Here is a 20,833-nt window from a genome sequence, read left to right on the forward strand (position 1 = left end):
TCGAGATGACAATGTACTACCTGATGAATTAACTCTGCCAATAAGATGAAAGAAATATAAAAAATGTATGTGTACATGTTTGAAAAAATTGTATGCACATGACTAAGTACAATTAAGTGAATACAAACTTAAATATATATATATATATATATTTTTTTTCTTTTTATACTTTGTCGCTGTCTCCCGCGTTTGCGAGGTAGCGCAAGGAAACAGACGAAAGAAATGGCCCAACCCCCCCCATACACATGTACATACACACGTCCACACACGCAAATATACATACCTACACAGCTTTCCATGGTTTACACCGGACGCTTCACATGCCTTGATTCAATCCACTGACAGCACGTCAACCCTGTATACCACATCGCTCCAATTCACTATATTCCTTGCCCTCCTTTCACCCTCCTGCATGTTCAGGCCCCGATCACACAAAATCTTTTTCACTCCATCTTTCCACCTCCAATTTGGTCTCCCTCTTCTCCTCGTTCCCTCCACCTCCGACACATATATCCTCTTGGTCAATCTTTCCTCACTCATTCTCTCCATGTGCCCAAACCATTTCAAAACACCCTCTTCTGCTCTCTCAACCACGCTCTTTTTATTTCCACACATCTCTCTTACCCTTACGTTACTTACTCGATCAAACCACCTCACACCACACATTGTCCTCAAACATCTCATTTCCAGCACATCCATCCTTCTGCGCACAACTCTATCCATAGCCCACGCCTCGCAACCATACAACATTGTTGGAACCACTATTCCTTCAAACATACCCATTTTTGCTTTCCGGGATAATGTTCTCGACTTCCACACATTTTTCAAGGCTCCCAAAATTTTCGCCCCCTCCCCCACCCTATGATCCACTTCCGCTTCCATGGTTCCATCCGCTGACAAATCCACTCCCAGATATCTAAAACACTTCACTTCCTCCAGTTTTTCTCCAATCAAACTCACCTCCCAATTGACTTGACCCTCAACCCTACTGTACCTAAACTAATAACCTTGCTCTTATTCACATTTACTCTTAACTTTCTTCTTCCACACACTTTACCAAACTCAGTCACCAGCTTCTCCAGTTTCTCACATGAATCAGCCACCAGCGCTGTATCATCAGCGAACAACAACTGACTCACTTCCCAAGCTCTCTCATCCCCAACAGACTTCATACTTGCCCCTCTTTCCAAAACTCTTGCATTTACCTCCCTAACAACCCCATCCATAAACAAATTAAACAACCATGGAGACATCACACACCCCTGCCGCAAACCTACATTCACTGAGAACCAATCACTTTCCTCTCTTCCTACACGTACACATGCCTTACATCCTCGATAAAAACTTTTCACTGCTTCTAACAACTTGCCTCCCACACCATATATTCTTGATACCTTCCACAGAGCATCTCTATCAACTCTATCATATGCCTTCTCCAGATCCATAAATGCTACATACAAATCCATTTGCTTTTCTAAGTATTTCTCACATACATTCTTCAAAGCAAACACCTGATCCACACATCCTCTACCACTTCTGAAACCACACTGCTCTTCCCCAATCTGATGCTCTGTACATGCCTTCACCCTCTCAATCAATACCCTCCCATATAATTTACCAGGAATACTCAACAAACTTATACCTCTGTAATTTGAGCACTCACTCTTATCCCCTTTGCCTTTGTACAATGGCACTATGCACGCATTCCGCCAATCCTCAGGCACCTCACCATGAGTCACACATACATTAAATAACCTTACCAACCAGTCAACAATACAGTCACCCCCTTTTTTAATAAATTCCACTGCAATACCATCCAAACCTGCTGCCTTGCCGGCTTTCATCTTCCGCAAAGCTTTTACTACCTCTTCTCTGTTTACCAAATCATTTTCCCTAACCCTCTCACTTTGCACACCACCTCGACCAAAACACCCTATATCTGCCACTCTATCATCAGACACATTCAACAAACCTTCAAAATACTCACTCCATCTCCTTCTCACATCACCACTACTTGTTATCACCTCCCCATTTGCGCCCTTCACTGAAGTTCCCATTTGCTCCCTTGTCTTACGCACTTTATTTACCTCCTTCCAGAACATCTTTTTATTCTCCCTAAAATTTAATGATACTCTCTCACCCCAACTCTCATTTGCCCTTTTTTTCATCTCTTGCACCTTTCTCTTGACCTCCTGTCTCTTTCTTTCATACATCTCCCACTCAATTGCATTTTTTCCCTGCAAAAAATCGTCCAAATGCCTCTCTCTTCTCTTTCACTAATACTCTTACTTCTTCATCCCACCACTCACTACCCTTTCTAATCAACCCACCTCCCACTCTTCTCATGCCACAAGCATCTTTTGCGCAATCCATCACTGATTCCCTAAATACATCCCATTCCTCCCCCACTCCCCTTGCTTCCATTTTTCTCACCTTTTTCCATTCTGTACACAGTCTCTCCTGGTACTTCCTCACACAGGTCTCCTTCCCAAGCTCACTTACTCTCACCACCCTCTTCACCCCAACATTCACTCTTCTTTTCTGGAAACCCATACAAATCTTCACCTTAGCCTCCACAAGATAATGATCAGACATCCCTCCAGTTGCACCTCTCAGCACATTAACATCCAAAAGTCTCTCTTTCGCACGCCTGTCAATTAACACGTAATCCAATAACGCTCTCTGGCCATCTCTCCTACTTACATAAGTATACTTATGTATATCTCGCTTTTTAAACCAGGTATTCCCAATCATCAGTCCTTTTTCAGCACATAAATCTACAAGCTCTTCACCATTTCCATTTACAACACTGAACACCCCATGTATACCATGTATATATATATATATATATATATATATATATATATATATATATATATATATATATATATATATATATATATATATATTTTTATACTTTGTCGCTGTCTCCCGCGTTTGCGAGGTAGCGCAAGGAAACAGACGAAAGTAATGGCCCCACCCCCCCCCATACACATGCATATACATACGTCCACACACAGCTTTCCATGGTTTACCCCAGACGCTTCACGTGTCTTGATTCAATCCACTGACAGCACGTCAACCCCAGTATACCACATTGCTCCAATTCACTCTATTCCTTGCCCTCCTTTCACCCTCCTGCATGTTCAGGCCCCGATCACACAAAATCTTTTTCACTCCATCTTTCCACCTCCAATTTGGTCTCCCTCTTCTCCTCGTTCCCTCCACCTCCGACACATATATCCTCTTGGTCAACCTTTCATCACTCATTCTCTCCATGTGCCCAAACCATTTCAAAACACCCTCTTCTGCTCTCTCAACCACGCTCTTTTTATTTCCACACATCTCTCTCACCCTTACGTTACTTACTCGATCAAACCACCTCACACCACACATTGTCCTCAGACATCTCATTTCCAGCACATCCATCCTCCTGCGCACAACTCTATCCATAGCCCACGCCTCGCAACCATACAACATTGTTGGAACCACTATTCCTTCAAACATACCCATTTTTGCTTTCCGAGATAATGTTCTCGACTTCCACACATTCTTCAAGGCTCCCAGAATTTTCGCCCCCTCCCCCACCCTATGGTCCACTTCTGCTTCCATGGTTCCATCCGCTGCCAGATCCACTCCCAGATATCTAAAACACTTCACTTCCTCCAGTTTTTCTCCATTCAAACTCACCTCCCAATTGACTTGACCCTCAACCCTACTGTACCTAATAACCTTGCTCTTATTCACTTTTACTCTTAACTTTCTTCTTCCACACACTTTACCAAACTCCGTCACCAGCTTCTGCAGTTTCTCACATGAATCAGCCACCAGCGCTGTATCATCAGCGAACAACAACTGACTCACTTCCCAAGCTCTCTCATCCCCAACAGACTTCATACTTGCCCCTCTTTCCAAAACTCTTGCATTTACCTCCCTAACAACCCCATCCATAAACAAATTAAACAACCATGGAGACATCACACACCCCTGCCGCAAACCTACATTCACTGAGAACCAATCACTTTCCTCTCTTCCTACACGTACACATGCCTTACATCCTCGATAAAAACTATTCACTGCTTCTAACAACTTCCCTCCCACACCATATATTCTTAATACCTTCCACAGAGCATCTCTATCAACTCTATCATATGCCTTCTCCAGATCCATAAATGCTACATACAAATCCATTTGCTTTTCTAAGTATTTCTCACATACATTCTTCAAAGCAAACACCTGATCCACACATCCTCTACCACTTCTGAAACCACACTGCTCTTCACCAATCTGATGCTCTGTACATGCCTTCACCCTCTCAATCAATACCCTCCCATACAATTTACCAGGAATACTCAACAAACTTATACCTCTGTAATTTGAGCACTCACTCTTATCCCCTTTTCCTTTGTACAATGGCACTATGCACGCATTCCGCCAATCCTCAGGCACCTCACCATGAGTCATACATACATTAAATAACCTTACCAACCAGTCAACAATACAGTCACCCCCTTTTTTAATAAATTCCACTGCAATACCATCCAAACCTGCTGCCTTGCCGGCTTTCATCTTCCGCAAAGCTTTTACTACCTCTTCTCTGTTTACCAAATCATTTACCCTAACCCTCTCACTTTGCACACCACCTCGACCAAAACACCCTATATCTGCCACTCTATCATCAGACACATTCAACAAACCTTCAAAATACTCATTCCATCTCCTTCTCACATCACCACTACTTGTTATCACCTCCCCATTTGCGCCCTTCACTGAAGTTCCCATTTGCTCCCTTGTCTTACGCACTTTATTTACCTCCTTCCAGAACATCTTTTTATTCTCCCTAAAATTTAATGATACTCTCTCACCCCAACTCTCATTTGCCCTTTTTTTCATCTCTTGCACCTTTCTCTTGACCTCCTGTCTCTTTCTTTTATACAACTCCCACTCAATTGTATTTTTTCCCTGCAAAAATCGTCCAAATGCCTCTCTCTTCTCTTTCACTAATACTCTTACTTCTTCATCCCACCACTCACTACCCTTTCTAATCAACCCACCTCCCACTCTTCTCATGCCACAAGCATCTTTTGCGCAATCCATCACTGACTCCCTAAATACATCCCATTCCTCCCCCACTCCCCTTACTTCCATTGTTCTCACCTTTTTCCATTCTGTACACAGTCTCTCCTGGTACTTCCTCACACAGGTCTCCTTCCCAAGCTCACTTACTCTCACCACCTTCTTCACCCCAACATTCACTCTTCTTTTCTGAAAACCCATACAAATCTTCACCTTAGCCTCCACAAGATAATGATCAGACATCCCTCCAGTTGCACCTCTCAGCACATTAACATCCAAAAGTCTCTCTTTCGCACGCCTGTCAATTAACACGTAATCCAATAACGCTCTCTGGCCATCTCTCCTACTTACATAAGTATACTTATGTATATCTCGCTTTTTAAACCAGGTATTCCCAATCATCAGTCCTTTTTCAGCACATAAATCTACAAGCTCTTCACCATTTCCATTTACAACACTGAACACCCCATGTATACCAATTATTCCCTCAACTACCACATTACTCACCTTTGCATTCAAATCACCCATCACTATAACCCGGTCTCGTGCATCAAAACCACTAACACACTCATTCAGCTGCTCCCAAAACACTTGCCTCTCATGATCTTTCTTCTCATGCCCAGGTGCATATGCACCAATAATCACCCACCTCTCTCCATCAACTTTCAGTTTTACCCATATTAATCGAGAATTTACTTTCTTACATTCTATCACATACTCCCACAACTCCTGTTTAGGAGTATTGCTACTCCTTCCCTTGCTCTTGTCCTCTCACTAACCCCTGACTTTACTCCCCATATATATATATATATATATATATATATATATATATATATATATATATATATATATATATATATATATATATATATATATATATATATATATAATTTTTGTGATAACTTTGTCTTGCCAGATGCGAATTAAAATATATTAAATGAATTTCGCGATTTATGTAATTGTAATTCATATAAGATGTATATGATTATATGATTGATGTCTGAATAGCATAAGAATTTCTGTCATCTAAGAAGGGGTTGATCAAACTAAACTGGAATAAGTTATCTAGGATTATAATTTTTCACACCCGTGCGTGGGAAATATTGACTGACAATAAAGTAGCATGTGCATAGTGTGTTCAGCCATATATCATCCTTTTGTGCTTCAAACCTAAACTCATTATTTCCAACTCTGAAAGTGATACACATTTGTTGTAACATTTCCATTAGTTCCGATTATTAATCATAATGGCAGAAGCTTGATGATCCATTTGATATTAGACCATTAACGATACTACGATAAAAGAGTTGAAAGCCTAAAAAGCGACTCGATAATGATTCCTTGATACCAATGCCCGCAGTCCTGTGCATTAACCTTCTCGAGTTTAGCCTACTCGCTGAGAGGTTAAATGAAAGTTTTAAAAAAATTTTTAAAGAAGGCCTAAACTTCACTTCAAAAGACTTATGTGTTCGTTATACAGAAAATATGATAATGAAATCCATAATTTACAAACCTTTTCGAGTGAAGTCTTTTGCCATTAAGTTCCTAAGTAAGACGTCAATGCCAAAGAGGACATATTCCCCTTGTCTGACCAGAGTGTCGACGATGCGTGGATACTCCATCTGCGTGTGATACGCTAATCGCCCCTCATCCTCCAAGTCCGCCACCTCACGAATGATGCCAGACTTAACTACCTGTATATTAAAGATAATGTTAGTTGATTTGAATAAAAGGAAATGAAAAGAAAAGATTTATTTTCCTTACGGCTACCACCATATTACTGAATAACGTGTACCTTTCAGTTCATCTGACAATATGTATATATATATATATATATATATATATATATATATATATATGTATATATATATATATATATATATATATATATATATATATATATATATATTTATATATCTCCCCTATCCCTGGGGATAGGAAAGAAAGAATACTTCCCACGCATTCCTCACGTGTCGTAGAAGACGACTAAAGGGGACGGGAGCGGGGGGCTAGAAACCCTCCCCTCCTTGTATTTCAAATTTTAGATCCATTCCCAGATATCTAAAACACTTTACTTCCTCCAGTTTTTCTCCATTCAAACTCACCTCCCAATTGACTTGACCCACAACCCTACTGTACCTAATAACCTTGCTCTTAATCACATTTGCTCTTAACTTTCTTCTTTCACACACTTTACCACATGAATCACATGAGTCAACCATCAGTGCTGTATCATCAGCGAACAACAACTGACTCACTTCCCAAGCTCTCTCATCCACAACAGACTTCATACTTGCCCCTCTTTCCAAAACTCTTGCATTCACCTCCCTAACAACCCCATCCATAAACAAAGTAAACAACCATGGAGACATCACACACCCCTGCCGCAAACCTACATTCACTGAGAACCAATCCCTTTCCTCTCTTCCTACACGTACACATGCCTTACATACTCGATTAAAACTATTCACTGCTTTTAACAACTTCCCTCCCACACCATATATTCTTAGTACCTTCCACAGAGCATCTCTATCAACTCTATGATATGTCTTCTCCAGATCCATAAATGCTACATACAAATCCATTTGCTTTTCTAAGTATTTCACACATGCATTCTTCAAAGCAAACGCCTGATCCACACATCCTCTACCACTTCTGAAACCACACTGCTCTTCTCCAATCTGATGCTCTGTACATGCCTTCACCCTCTCAATCAATACCCTCCCATATAATTTACCAGGAATACTCAACAAACTTATACCTCTGTAATTTGAGCACTCACTTTTATCCCCTTTGCCTTTGTACAATGGCATTATGCACGCATTCCGCCAATCCTCAGGCACCTCACCATGAATCATACATACATTAAATAACCTTACCAACCAGTCAACAATACAGTCACCCCATATTTTAAAAAATTCCACATCCATATATATATATATATATATATATATATATATATATATATATATATATATATATATATATATATATACATATATATACATATATATATATATATATATATATATATATATATATATATATAAAGTCCCAGCCCTCTGTTCTTAACGCTACATCGCTAACGCGGGAAATGGCGAATAGTATATAAGGCAGAAATATATATGAATATATATATATATATATATATATATATATATATATATATATATATATATATATATATATATATATATTTATATTTATATTCATATACATATATATACATATATATATATATATATATATATATATATATATATATATATATATATATATATATATATACATATATAAATATATATATACGCTTTACCTCCTCATGTATATTTCCGGACGGGAGCACTGAAAACCTTTCTCCTCTTTCCTCCGTATCCAATTCGTTCCCCCACTCCTGCTTGTACTCTTTGCTTCTGAAACTTTTTTCTTTTTTTTTAACTTCTCATTTATTCTCACTTTATGCCAAGCTATTTCCGCTTAACCTCCACAGTTTTTTCAACCATTCTCTTCTCACTACCCCACACTTTTGCCTTATCATTTCTTACTCGATCAACCCTCTTCACTCCATTCATTGTCATCATCATTCTATTTCCAATACATTTATCCTCCTCCGCATATTCTCACCTAGAGCACATGACTTGCTAACATACATCATGGGGACTACTAAATCTTCAAACATGTTCATATTCATCCTGGCTCTCCACATAGTGACTTCTCTTTCTACACCTTATTAATATTCACATGGCCCTTGCCCCTTCTCACCCACCATATGACTCACTTTCCCTACCATGGTTCCATTCACTGTCGTACATACACTCTCTCTGTGATGTAAAACTCTCCACTTCCTCCTAGTTTTCTCGATTCAGACTTACACAAGACCCTGTCACTCTTCATTGCTGAACTTAATATTCTCGCTTTTATTCACATTTGCACTCAACTCTAATAAGACAACTTGGAAGTCACCAAAAACTATGAGAAGAAAGTGTGGAGTTAACATACACGTAGATATTCTGCATTAATCGAGTTTTTCTGCCATATCATCGTGGCAGATGGGTCATCTATCACATCCCGCAGGGTCTGGTAAGGTTGTGGGATGTGTCTCACCGCCAGAGAGGACATGAGGTTGCCAGCGTAGCTCCGTGTTAACACCAGCGTCATCATCATCCATATTCCAAACACCATCCGTTCCCACCACCAGTCAGCTGGCACCGAAATATCTTTATGAAGGAATCGAAAGTGTACTAGTTAGGGAACGAAACACCTAGATAAACGAACATTAGCTAATGTATCTTTCTTTTAGACTCTTCCAGTCATGCCCAGTTTCCTATTTTGTATAACACAATCAAGAGAATTTAGCTCACCCTTTCAAAAACATCAGTTGTCAAGTTCGTTTGAACATCCCTGGAAGAAAATTTATGTTAAATGACGCAGGTGATCATCAATTTGAAAATGAAATTAAATCTTCTATTTTCAGCACATGAATAACCTATATGAAAAAAGACACTTTCATTATACAAAAGACTCCTCATTCTATTTCATAAATGAGAAATTGAAGATCAGTGAGACTTTAAAGATTTTTTCTTAGGTCCGGACAAATTTCCATTGTCCTCTAACGGTTCTCTATTTCCATCTTGACTCAGTGAACATACTTGGTGTTACTCTAACATTCACTCTTCTATGTAAAAAACATATAATTGATATATCTAGGACTTTTCATTGTATATCCTAGACGCTTCACATGCCCTGGTTCAATCCATTGACAGCACGTCGACCCCGGTATACCTAACCATTCGAATTCACTCTAATCCTTGCACGCCTTTCACCCTCCTACAGGTTCAGGCCCTGATCACTCAGAATCTTTTTCACTCCATCTTTCCACCTCCAATAAGATCCCTTACTTCTCCTCGTTCCCTCCACCTCTGACACATATATTCTCTTTGTCAATCTTTCCTCACTCATTCTCTCCGTGTGATCAACCCATTTCAAAACACCCTCTTCTGCTCCCTCAACCACACTCTTTTTCCCACCACACATCTCTCTTACCCTATTATTACTTACAAGATCAAACCACCTCACTACATATATTATCCTCAAAAATCTCATTTCCAGCACTTCTATCCACCTCCGCACAGCTCTATCTATAGCCCACGCCTTGCAACCAAATAACATTGTTGGAACCACTATTCCTTCAAATATACCCATTTTTGCTTTCCAAGAAAACGTTCTCGACTTTCACACATTTTTCAACGCTCCCAGAACTTTCGCACCCTCCCCCACCCTATGATTCACGTCCGCTTCCATGGTTCCATCTGTTGCCAAATTCAATCCCAGATATCTAAAACACTTCACTTCCTTCAGTTTTTCTCCATTCAATCTTACCTCCCAGTTGATTGTCCCTCTACCCTACTGTACCTAATAACCTTGCTTTTATTCACATTTACTCTCAGCTTTCTTCTTTCACACACTTTACCAAACCTCCTGCCTCTTTCTTTTATATATATATATATATATATATATATATATATATATATATATATATATATATATATATATATATATATATATATATATCTAGATATATATATATATATATATATATATATATATAAATATATATATATATATATATATATATATATATATATATATTTTTTTTTTTTTTTTTTCATACTATTCGCCATTTCCCGCGATAGCGAGGTAGCGTTAAGAACAGAGGACTGGGTCTTTGAGGGAGTATCCTCACCTGACCCCCTTCTCTGTTCCTTCTTTTGGGAAAAAAAAAAAAAAAGAAAAACGAGAGGGGAGGATTTCCAGCCCCCCGCTCCCTTCCCTTTTAGTCGCCTTCTACGACACGCAGGGAATACGTGGGAAGTAATCTTTCTCCCCTATCCCCAGGGATAATATATATATATATATATATATATATATATATATATATATATATATATTCTTTTTTCTTTTTTTATACTTTGTCGCTGTCTCCCGCGTTTGCGAGGTAGCGCAAGGAAACAGACGAAAGAAATGGCCCAACCCACCCCCATACACATGTATATACATACGTCCACACACGCAAATATACATACCTACACTGCTTTCCATGGTTTACCCCAGACGCTTCACATGCCTTGATTCAATCCACTGACAGCACGTCAACCCCGGTATACGACATCGCTCCAATTCACTCTATTCCTTGCCCTCCTTTCACCCTCCTGCATGTTCAGGCCCCGATCACACAAAATCTTTTTCACTCCATCTTTCCACCTCCAATTTGGTCTCCCTCTTCTCCTTGCTCTCTCCACCTCCGACACATATATCCTCTTGGTCAATCTTTCCTCACTCATCCTCTCCATGTGCCCAAACCACTTCAAAACACCCTCTTCTGCTCTCTCAACCACGCTCTTTTATTTCCACACATCTCGCTTACCCTTACGTTACTCACTCGATCAAACCACCTCACACCACACATTGTCCTCAAACATCTCATTTCCAGCACATCCATCCTCCTGCGCACAACTCTATCCATAGCCCACGCCTCGCAACCATACAACATTGTTGGAACCACTATTCCTTCAAACATACCTATTTTTGCTTTCCGAGATAATGTTCTCGACTTCCACACATTCTTCAAGGCCCCCATAATTTTCGCCCCCTCCCCCACCCTATATATATATATATATATATATATATATATATATATATATATATATATATATATATATGGGAACTTCAGTGAAGGGCGGATATGGGGGGGTGATAACAAGTAGTGGTGATGTGAGAAGATGGAGTGAGTATTTTGAAGGTTTGTTGAATGTGTTTGATGATACAGTGGCAGATATAGGATGTTTTGGTCGAGGTGGTGTGCAAAGTGAGAGGGTTAGGGAAAATGATTTGGTAAACAGAGAAGAGGTAGAAAAAGCTTTGCGGAAGATGAAAGCCGGCAAGGCAGCAGGTTTGGATGGTATGGCAGTGGAATCTATTAAAAAAGGGGGTGACTGTATTGTTGACTGGTTGGTAAGGTTATTTAATGTATGTATGACTCATGGTGAGGTGCCTGAGGATTGGCGGAATGCGTGCATAGTGCCATTGTACAAAGGCAAAGGGGATAAGAGTGAGTGCTCAAATTACAGAGGTAATAGTTTGTTGAGTATTCCTGATAGATTATATGGGAGGGTATTGATTGAGAGGGTGAAGGCATGTACAGAGCATCAGATTGGGGAAGAGCAGTGTGGTTTCAGAAGTGGTAGAGGATGTGTGGATCAGGTGTTTGCTTTGAAGAATGTATGTGAGAAATACTTAAAAAAGCAAATGGATTTGTATATAGCATTTATGGATCTGGAGAAGGCATATGATAGAGTTGATAGAGATGCTCTGTGGAAGGTATTAAGAATATATGGTGTGGGAGGCAAGTTGTTAGAAGCAGTGAAAAGTTTCTATCGAGCATGTAAGGCATGTGTACGTGTAGGAAGAGAGGAAAGTGATTGGTTCTCAGTGAATGTAGGTTTGCGGCAGGGGTGTGTGATGTCTCCATGGTTGTTTAATTTGTTTATGGATGGGGTTGTTAGGGAGGTGAATGCAAGAGTTTTGGAAAGAGGGGCAAGTATGAAGTGTGTTGTGGATGAGAGAGCTTGGAAAGTGAGTCAGTTGTTGTTCGCTGATGATACAGCGCTGGTGGCTGATTCATGTGAGAAACTGCAGAAGCTGGTGACTTAGTTTGGTAAAGTGTGTGAAAGAAGAAAGTTAAGAGTAGATGTGAATAAGAGCAAGGTTATTAGGTACAGTAGGGTTGAGGGTCAAGTCAATTGGGAGGTAAGTTTGAATGGAGAAAAACTGGAGGAAGTAAAGTGTTTTAGATATCTGGGAATGGATCTGGCAGCGGATGGAACCATGGAAGCGGAAGTGAATCATTGTGTGGGGAAGGGGGCGAAAATCCTGGGAGCCTTGAAGAATGTGTGGAGGTCGAGAACATTATCTCGGAAGGCAAAAATGGGTATGTTTGAAGGAATAGTGGTTCCAACAATGTTGTATGGTTGCGAGGCGTGGGCTATGGACAGAGTTGTGCGGAGGAGGGTGGATGTGCTGGAAATGAGATGTTTGAGGACAATGTGTGGTGTGAGGTGGTTTGATCGAGTAAGTAATGTAAGGGTAAGAGAGATGTGTGGAAATAAAAAGAGCGTGGTTGAGAGAGCAGAAGAGGGTGTTTTGAAATGGTTTGGGCACATGGAGAGAATGAATGAGGAGAGATTGACCAAGAGGATATATGTGTCAGAGGTGGAGGGAACGAGAAGTGGGAGACAAAATTGGAGGTGGAAAAATGGAGTGAAGAAGACTTTGAGTGATCGGGGCCTGAACATGCAGGAGGGTGAAAGGCGTGCAAAGAATAGAGTGAATTGGAACGATGTGGTATACCGGGGTCGACGTGCTGTCAATGAATTGAACCAGGGCCTGTGAAGCGTCTTGGGTAAACCTTTGAAAGTTCTGTGGGTCGTGGGTGTGGAAAGGGAGCTGTAGTTTCGGTGCATTATTACATAACCGCAAGTGACTAAGTGTGAACGAATGGGGCCTTTGTTGTCTTTTCCTAGCGCTACTTTCCACACATGAGTGGGGAGGTGGCTCTTAATTTATGTGTGGCGAGGTGGCGATGGGAATGAATAAAGGCAGAGAGTATGAATTATGTACATATGTATATATGTATATGTCTGCCTTTCACCCTCCTGCATGTTCAGGCCCCGATCACACAAATCTTTTTCACTCCATCTTTCCACCTCCAATTTGGTTTCCCACTTCTCCTCGTTCCCTCCACCTCCGACACATATATCCTCTTTGTCAATCTTTCCTCATTCATTCTCTCCATGTGACCAAACCATTTCAAAACACCTTCTTCTGCCCTCTCAACCATACTCTTTTTATTACCACACATCTCTCTTACCCTATTATTACTTTCTCGATCAAACCACCTCACACAACATATTGTCCTCAAACATCTCATTTCCAGCACATCGACCCTCCTCCGCACAAATCTATCCAAAGCCCACGCCTCGCAAGCATATAACATTGTTGGAACCACTATTCCTTTAAACATACCCATTTTTGCTTTCCGAGATAATGTTCTCGATTTCCACACATTCTTCAACGCTCCCAGAATATTTACCCCCTCTCCCACCCTATAATTCATTTCCGCTTCCATGGTTCGAGCCGCTGCTAAATCCACTCCCAGATATCTAAAACACTTCACTGCCTCCAGTTTTTCTCTATTCAAACTTACCTCCCCAGTCACTTGACCCTCAACCCTACTCTACCTAATAATCTTGCTCTTATTCACATTTCCTCCCAGCTTTCTTCTTTCACACACTTTACGAAACTCAGTCACCAGCTTCTGCAGTTTCTCACATGAATCAGCCACCAACGCTGTATCATCAGCGAACAACAACTGACTCACTTCCCGAGCTCACTCATCCACAACAGATTGGATACTTGCCCCTCTTTCCAAAGCTCTTCCATTCACCTACCTAACAACCCCATACATAAACAAATTAAACAACCATGTAGACATCACACACCCCTGCCGCAGTCCTATATTCACTGAAAACCAACCACTCTCCTCTCTTCCCACACGTACACATGCCTTACATCCTCGATAAATACTTTTCACTGCTTCTAACAACTTGCCTCCCACACCATATATTCTTAATACCTTCCACAGAGTATCTCTATCAACTCTATCATATGCCTTCCCTAGATCCATAAATACTACAAAAAAATCCATTTGCTTTTCCAAGTATTTCTCACATACATTCTTCAAATCAAACACCTGATCCACACATCCTCTACCACTTCTGAAACCACACTGCTCTTCCCCAATCTGATGCTCCGTACATGCCTTCACCCTCTCAATCAATACCCTCCCATATGATTTCCTATGAATACTGAACACACTTATACCTCCGTAATTTGAGCACTCACATTTATCCCCTTTCCCTTTGTACAATGGCACTATGTAAGCATTCCGCCAATCCTCAGTCAACTCACCATGAGTCATACATATATTGAATAGCCTTACCAACTAGTCAACAATACAGTCACCCCCTTTCTTAATGAACTACGCTGCAATACCATAAAACCCGCTGCCTTTCCGGCTTTTATCTTCTCTGTTTACCAAATCATTTTCCCTTTCCCTCTCACTTTGCACACCACCTCGACCAAAACAACCTATATCTGCCACTCTATCATCAAACACATTCAACAGACCTTCAAAATTCTCACTCCATCTCCTTCTCACATCACCATTACTTGTTATCACCCCCCCCCCCCACCCCATTAGCCCCCTTCACTGAAGTTCCCATTTGTTCCCTTGTCTTACGCACTTTATTTACTTCCTTTCAAAACATCTTTTTATTCTCCCTAAAATTTAATGATACTCTCTCACCCCAACTCTCATTTGTCCTCTTTTTCACCTCTTGCACCTTTCTCTTGACCTGCCACTTTTTTTTATACATCTCCCAATCATTTGCATTATTTCCTTGCAAAAATCGTCCAAATGCCTCTCTCTTCTCTTTCACTAATAATCTTACATCTTCATCCCACCTCTCACTACCCTTTCTAGTCTGCCCACCTCCAACGCTTCTCATGCCACAAGCATCTTTTGCGCAAGCAATCACTACTTCCCTAAATACATCCCATCCATCCGCCACACCTCTTACGTCCTTTGTTCTCACCTTTTTCCATTTTGTATTCATTCTCTCCTGGTACTTTCTCACACAAGTGTCCTTCCCACGCTCTCATACTTTCACCACTCTTTTCATTCAATATTCTCTCTCCTTTTCTGAAAACCTCTACAAATCTTCACCTTCGCCTCCACAAGATAATGATCAGACATCCCTCCAGTTCCACCTCTCAGCACAATAACATCCAAAAGCCTTTCTTTCGCGCGCCTATCAATTAATAAGTAATCCAATAACGCCCTCTGGCCATCTATCCGACTTATATGCATAAACCTATGTATATCTCCTTTTTTAAACCAAGTTTTCCCAATCACCAGTCCTTTTTCAGCATATAAATCTACAAGCTCTTCACCATTTCCATTTACAACACTGAGCATTCAATGTACACCAATTATTCCCTCAACTGCCACATTACTCACTTTTGCATTTAAATCACCCATCACTATAACCAGATATCGTGCATCAAATTTGCTAACACACTCACTCAGCTGCTCCCAAAACACTTGCCTCTCAAGATCTTTCTTCTCATGCCCAGGGGAATATGCATCAATAATCACCCATCTCTCTCAATCCACTTTCAGTTTTACCCATATCAATCTAACGTTTACTTTCTTACACTCTATCACATACTCCCACCACTCCTGTTTCAGTAGTAGTGCTACTCCTTCCCTTGCTCTTGTCCTCTCACTAACCCCAGACTTTACTCCCAAGACATTCCCAACCCATTTTTCCCCTCTACCCTTATATATATATATATATATATATATATATATATATATATATATATATATATATATATATATATATATATATATACATATACATATATATACATTGGAAAGGATCACAAATTTGCGCGTGATCAAGATATTCCTATGAGTCCACGGGGAAAATGAAACACGATAAGTTCCCAAGTGCACTTTCGTGTAATAATCACATCATTAGGGGAGACACAGGAGAAAAATATAACAGTTAGTTGATATACATCGAAGAGACGAAGCTAGGACACCATTTGGTAAACAAGTATTAGTCCAAAACATACAACGAGCGTTCATAAACTTATCATTTTACAAATTCTATCAACAATAAAGTAATCCATTTGTATAGACCATCACTAATATTAAGATTATAATTCTCTGGGTATTTAACAATAGAAGATTTTGGCCAACAAATGGAAATTTATAAATATTTCTCCCCTTACTTAAGAATTTAGTACCTTCCATCATATTTACTGTAAAAAATGAAAATAATGGTATGTTACCATTTTTAGATTGCATGATCCATAGACAAGGAGACAAGTTTAAGTTTAGCATATACAGAAAACCCACTAATGTATGCGCATATATCCATTATTACTCATCTCAACACGACAGAGTTAAATTATCATCATTTCGATCTACGTTCCTTAGGGCATTACGTATTTGCGGTCCAGAGTTTATTGATGATGAGTTTGAAAAGATATATTCAATTGGATCTAAGTTAAAGTACCCTAGATCTTTCATTGATAAACCATTAAGTTAGGAAAGAAATCATTTTATAGAGTTGAGCCTAAACCTCTCATTGACACCAAGAATCTTTTAGTTCTCCCTTTTAATAATAATTTCACTTTGCTCTCCGTGTTGTTTAAATCCTTTAATATAAATGTTGCCTTTAGCAACAATGATACTACAAAGAACATCTTAATCAGGAATTCACCAGAAAATTCTCTTGGATGCATCTATAAAGTGCCTTGTGGAAACTGTGATAAATTCTATGTTGGTGAGACTGGTAAGGATCTTTCTGTTAGACTTAAGCAACATAAATATAGTATAAGAACGGGACAAGAAACAATTGCATTGTTTAATCACGTTAAAAACTATGATCATTGTATTGACTGGAGTAACGCTATCTTACTTATTAACTCTAACTCTATTACCAAGAGAAATATCATTGAATCTTCTATTATTAAATACACAAAGAATTAGAATCTTAATAGTAGTGATGGGCTATAAGAATTAGATATCTTTATTGAAGAAAAAATTTGTAGAATGATAAGTTCTATGTTTAGGACAATCACATGTTTATCAAATGGCGTCCTAGCTTCGTCTCTTCGATGTATATCAACTGACTGATATATTTCTCTCTTGTGTCTCCCCTGATGATGTGATTATTACACGAAAATGCACTTGGGAGCTTATCGTGTTTCATTTTCCCCGTGGACTCATAGGAATAAATAGATATATATATTACACTTTGTCGCTGTCTCCCGTGTTAGCGAGGATGTGCAAGGAAACAGACGAAAGAATGGCCCAACCCACTCACATACATATGCATTTACATACATGTCCACACAGGCGCACATACATACCTCACATTTCAACCAAGTCGTATATATGTATATACATACAGAGAAATATACATATATATATATATATATATATATATATATATATATATATATATATATATATATATATATATATATATATATATATATATATATACATATATATACATAACTCATTCTCGCTGCCTTTGCTCATTCCCGTTTGGCACCCCGCCACACGTGAATGAGCACCCGCCTCCCCCCGCACGCGCGCGAGGTAGCGCTAGGAAAAGACAACCAAGGCCATATTCATTCATATTCAGTCTATAGCTTTCATGTATGATGCACCGAAACCACAGCTCCCTTTCCTCATCCAAGCCCCAGCAAACTTTCCATGGTTTAACCCAGACGCTTCACATACTCTTGTTCAATCCAGTGACAGCACGTCGACCCTTGTACTCTACATTGTTCCAAATCACTCTATTTCTTGAACGCCTTTCACCTTCCTGCATGTTCAGGCACCGATCACTCAAAATCTCTTTCACTCCATCCTTCCACCTTCAATTTGGTCTCCTACTTCTCGTTTCCACATCCACTGACATATATATCCTCTATATCAATCTTTCCTGACTCATTCTCTTCATATGACCAAGCCATTTCAATACACCCTCTACTGCTCTCTCAACCACACTCTTTTTTTACCACACATCTCTCTTACCCTTTCATTACTTACTCGCTCAAACCACCTCACACAACATATTGTCCTCAAACATCTCATTTCCAACACATCCACCTACCTCTGCACAACCCTATCTATAGGCCACGACTTGCAGCGATATAACATTGCTGGAACCACTATTCCTTTAAACATATTCATTTTTGTTTCGGATTTAATGTTCTTGCCCTCCATCTATTCTTCAGCGCTCTCAGAACCTTGGCCCCCCTCACCCACCCTGTGACTCACTTCCGCTTCCATCCTCTGCCAAATCTAAAACACTTCACTGCCTTCAATTTCTCTTCATTGAAACTTGCCTCCCAATTGACTTTTCCTCAACCCTACTGTACCTAACAATCTTTCTCTTATTGATATTTTCTCTTAGCTTTCTTCTTTCACACACTTTACCAAACTTAGTCACCAGCTTCTACAGTTTCTCACCCGAATCAATCACCAGCGCTGTATCATCAGGGAACAACAACTGATTCACTTCTGAATCTCTCTCATCCACAACAGACTGTATAATTACTCCTCTCTCCAAAACTCTTGCATTCACCTCCCTAGCAACCCCATCCATAAACAAATTAAACAACCGTGGAGACATCACACACCCCTACCGCAAACCGACATTCAATCGGAACCAATGATTCGCCTCTTTTCCCACTCGTACACATGATTTACATCCTTCATGAAAACTTTTCACTGCTTATAGGAACTTGCCACCCACACCATATACTCTTAATACCTTCCACAAAGCATTTCTATGAACTGTATCATATGCCTTCTCCAAATCCATAAATGCTACATACAAATCAATTTGTTTCTCTAAGTATTCCTCACATACATTCTTCCAATCAAACACCTGGTCCACACATCCTCTACTACTTCTGAAACCACACTGCTCTTTCCACATTCTTTGACCCTCTCAATCAATACCCTCCCATATAACTTCCCAAGAATACTCAACAAACTTATATTTTTAATTTGAACACTCACTTTTATCCCCTTTGCCTTTGTACAATGGCACTATGTATGCATTCCTCCAATCCTCAGGCACCTCACCATGAGTCATACATACATTGAATATCCTTACCAACCAGTCAACAACACAGTCACCCCCTTTTTTAATAAATTCCATAGCAATATCTTTCAAACCCGCCGCCTTGCCGATTTTCATCTTCAGCAAAGCTTTCACTGCCTCTCTCTGCTTACCAAACCATTCTTCCTAACCCTCTCACTTCGCACAACACCTCGACCAAAAGATCCTATACCTTCTACTGTCTCATCAAACAATTTCAACAAACCTTCAAAATTCTCTCTCCATCTCCTCACTTCACCATCACCATCCTCATTAGCCCCCTTCACCGATGTTCCCATTTGCTCTCTTGTCTTACGCACTTTATTTACCTCCTTCCAAAACATGTTTTCATTCTCCCTAAAATTTAATGATTCTCTTTAGCCCAAACTCTCATTTGCCCTCTTTTTCACCTCTTGCACCTTTATCTAATTATCTATCTATCTATCTATTTATTTATTCATTCATCCAATTACTTACCCTGCTGGAGTAGTACGCGAATGAATCCATAGATATTCGATAAGTAACTACTCCATCTCGAAGTCTTCATGGAGAAACATGAAGAGGAGAGGAACACTGCTGTGGGCCCCACCAGCAACGCTGTCAGGATGCCTACCCACACCAACGGCGCGAGAGGCAGTAGGAAGCCCCAAGGGTCCACCTCGGGCTTTCCGAGGCCAGCCAACATCGTCGAACTGTCGTACCACATCGGCCACGCGAAGTCAACCGCCTCAGAACGTGTGGCCGTGATACTAACCGGGCCTATAGAGATGTCCGCCTCCTATTTGGTCACAGGAAAATAAAACTGTATTGTATGACATAGCTGTTATCAAAGACGTTAGAAATACATATGATAATACAGATACACAATTTCACCAACAAATTGTGATTAACTAAATTTTGCGACATCCCTTAAGAAAGTGAACCCCAGAGATTTCTGGTGT

The 20,833-nt window shown here is 39.9% G+C and overlaps 1 protein-coding gene across 2 annotated transcripts in view; it reads right to left on the reverse strand.

Moving 5' to 3' along the window:
• LOC139758418 (glutamate receptor 1-like) overlaps nucleotides 1-20,833 on the reverse strand; it is a 77,197-nt gene that overhangs the window by 54,993 nt on the left and 1,371 nt on the right. For both annotated transcript variants that reach the window (XM_071679800.1, XM_071679799.1), the window contains exons 2-4: nucleotides 20,370-20,670; nucleotides 9,076-9,293; nucleotides 6,590-6,770 (exon numbers count right to left, since the gene is read on the reverse strand). In XM_071679800.1, the coding sequence (XP_071535901.1) occupies nucleotides 6,590-6,770; nucleotides 9,076-9,293; nucleotides 20,370-20,670 (700 nt within the window). The remainder of the gene's footprint in view (nucleotides 1-6,589; nucleotides 6,771-9,075; nucleotides 9,294-20,369; nucleotides 20,671-20,833) is intronic.

Source organism: Panulirus ornatus, chromosome 30 (assembly GCF_036320965.1).
Source record: "Panulirus ornatus isolate Po-2019 chromosome 30, ASM3632096v1, whole genome shotgun sequence".
Taxonomy (NCBI): Eukaryota; Metazoa; Arthropoda; class Malacostraca; order Decapoda; family Palinuridae; genus Panulirus; species Panulirus ornatus.